Source organism: Orycteropus afer, unplaced genomic scaffold (genome assembly GCF_000298275.1).
Source record: "Orycteropus afer afer isolate SDZICR_OR568_19922 unplaced genomic scaffold, OryAfe1.0 scaffold00273, whole genome shotgun sequence".
Classification (NCBI taxonomy): domain Eukaryota; kingdom Metazoa; phylum Chordata; class Mammalia; order Tubulidentata; family Orycteropodidae; genus Orycteropus; species Orycteropus afer.
The window spans coordinates 2,296,908-2,299,941 of NW_006921860.1; the positions used below are offsets into that span (position 1 = coordinate 2,296,908).

General features: G+C 51.0%; 1 protein-coding gene across 1 annotated transcript in view; it reads left to right on the forward strand.

Moving 5' to 3' along the window:
- The window catches only part of SMOC2 (SPARC related modular calcium binding 2), a 285,658-nt gene that overhangs the window by 123,366 nt on the left and 159,258 nt on the right, over positions 1–3,034 (forward strand). The window contains 1 exon segment of the mRNA XM_007950494.1: positions 359–458. Coding sequence (XP_007948685.1) covers positions 359–458 — 100 coding nt within the window.

Below are 3,034 nucleotides of genomic sequence, written 5' to 3' on the forward strand. Positions count from 1 at the left end.
GGGGTGAGGGGCCTGGCGAGGAGGTGGGCTGTGGCGAGGGGCTGGGCGTGGCCAGGGAGCCCAGAGTGGCGCTGATGGCAGGCGCCCCAGGGAAGGAGGGTGGAGCCTAGGAGGAAGCGCTTGCTCAGCCGGGGCTCCCGCCGGTGTTCCGAGGATAGCCGGCGGTTCTCTGACTGAGCTGGGCTTGTCGGGGAGACCTGCCCTGCTCCCCGGCATCCCAGCTGCAGGGCCGACTAGGCCGCGGTCTTGCCAGGTGCCCGTGGGGCCCGCCCAGGACTCTCTCATGGACCGGGGTCTCCTGCCGATCTGTGGCGAGCGCTCCGGGAGGCCGTGACCCACCCCCTGTCCTTTCTTGCAGGTCCAGTGCCACAGCTACACAGGGTACTGCTGGTGCGTGACACCCAACGGGAGGCCCATCAGTGGCACGGCCGTGGCCCACAAGACGCCCCGGTGCCCAGGTAGGTGCTACGCCGCGGGTCGGGGGCCGCCTTCCTGAACGTGGTCTCTGCTTCCGCTTTGGGCTGGTGTTTCAGGGGCCTAGCCGGCTAGGGGGACTGTGAGGACTGTGGGAGTGGGCTGCACCTGGGACCAGGTGTCACTATGCTGAGAGCAGGCGCTTTCTGGGGAAGGAAGAATGGCCAAGCTGAGAGTGGGTGTGCATGTATGTGCACGTGAACATATGTGTATTTGCGTGTGTGCATGTGTACGAATCCCATGTATGTGTATATGGAGAGAGACGGATGCAGATCTATGGATACGGATGCACAGACACATGGACACATGTGCAGATGCAGACATGGGGGCAGCTCTCAGATGATGGGATCCCTGGGTCTGGGCTGTGACAGGTTATTACAGTTCAGGACTCACGTATATATGTATGTAAGTAGCCACAAGGGTTGTCCTCACCCATGGAAGTGACCAGCTATTTTCTCTGGCAAGGCAAACCCCATGTTTCTGGTTTCTTACGTATGTGCAAAGCGGAGGAGGGTCCTTCTCAGAGGTCGTTCCTGATTGTTGGCTTGGGTTTGGGTCATTCAGGACACCGAGACGTACTCCATCTCGTGATATGGAGTCTGCACGCTGGCCTGTTGTCCATTAATATTTTACCAAAGGGCAACACCGTATCCAGATCATTGTAATTGAAAATAGCCTGCAGCAAAGTTTGACTAAATTTTGGGGCAATATATCCGATACCCTGTGGAGGACTTTTCATGGTCTACGGTGACAACCCCTGGACCAGAGGTAGACAAGCTAAGACAGGCAGAATACCTGCTGATTGATGTCAGTCCATTCACGTACATCTTCCCTGGTTTCTCATGGCCAATTCAGACGTTGACATTTGGGATTCACTGTAGACTCATTTGCTACTGAAAAGGGGGGATGCTTTATTGGATTTCTGTTCGTTATCCAGACACACGCCCATCACCCCTGCAGCCAAGGCTAAAACTCACTGCTGCCGACGGCTTCTGTGAGAACGAGGAGGTACTTCACCGTGGTGGACACCTGTACCTCTGGGATGGGCATCATGTGAAGCTACGAGTGTGTAGGGGATGCCGTGGAACTATACTCATGTTTTAAAACAGTGGTGTCCTCCAAGACCTACAAACTTTTGCAAAAACGTTTTTAGTGAATTAACCTTTGCCCTTAATATTTTACAAATTCTTGGAGGGAACGAAAGAAGGAAAAATACTACCATTGTCACATTGGCTTCTGCGTTCCCCTCCTTTGGAAAGGCATGTTCACGTTTTTATTCCATTTCTATCTGCTCCGTGGTCTTCTGAACCAAGCTCTGTGAGATGAAGGAAGAGGCCAAGGGCATCTGTGTGTTCTGTGGTCTTGGTGATGCTGTTGGAGAGCTTAGGTCCAGCCCCAAAGTACTTTCTCAGAAAAATGCGTGCAGAATTGGTTTAGTTTCTTAAAATCTCCAAAGAGCTCTTCATTTCTGGGATCAAACCACCATCATGTCCTCTTGTACTGTTGTTTCCAACCAGGTGTCAGGAATGTTTTACTGTATAGAAATGACCCTTGTTTTCATTTCCTGTGTTGACTTTTTTGTCCAAGAGATGGGGTACAGAAGAGAAAGGGTGCCTTCCTTTTGCTCCAGTCTGATGTTCACTGTGAGTGGCATGCAAGTGAGTAGGAAGCAAAGTGTGTCAGATCAAGATGAAGGTTAGGACGAATTACCCTGAACTGTGTCTTGTGTGATGGTCGCAGCAGGGATGCATCCATAGTGTATGTGTGGCTGTCCCCTTGGAGGTAGCCTGGGAAGCTGTCATCTCACACCTGCTTGGTCCCACAGTATAATCTGTTGTTCCCACCGTTATGGAAAAAGAAAGCTATGGACAGAGGAGCAGTCAGTTGCAGGGATCCAGGTGAAGAGAGGAACTTGGGCACACCCAAAGCAGCAGGGTGGGAGAGCGGGAGAAAGGGATTAAAAGGCCTAGGAATCTGGACACAGGAGGAGTCAGCCTCAGGGACCCATGTAAGGGTGGTACGAGAGGTTTCCAACAGGGAGGCAAACTTGTCTGTTGGTTTGTCCTACTGTGGTGACGTGTTGATGTGAGTTTTGAGGCTGAGCCACTGGTGTTTCTAACCCAGCAGGATGCATATGGTGCACAGGTATCATCCCAGCTCACAGACTGAGACAGACTAGGAAGAAGGAAGAGGCCGTCCAATTCTCAAATAATTGGCCAGGGAAAACCTTATGAATAGCAAAGAAACGCTGTTTGATACATTACCGCACAACTTTATGAATAGTCCGGTTAGGTTAGAAGGCTCTCAAAACAGGACTGGGAAAGAGCTGCATCATCTGAGTAAACCCAGCCTTACTCCTATGGATAAGGTAAAGCTTTTGAGAATACCATTTGCTGATGTGGCACCACTCAAGTTGAAGAGAAACAACTGTGAGACATCCATTAATCATTGGAACATGGAATGTACAAAATGAATCTAGGAAAATTGGAAGTTGTCAAAAATGAAATGGAATGCATAAAGATTGACATCCTCAGCATTAGTGAGCTGAAATGGACTGGTT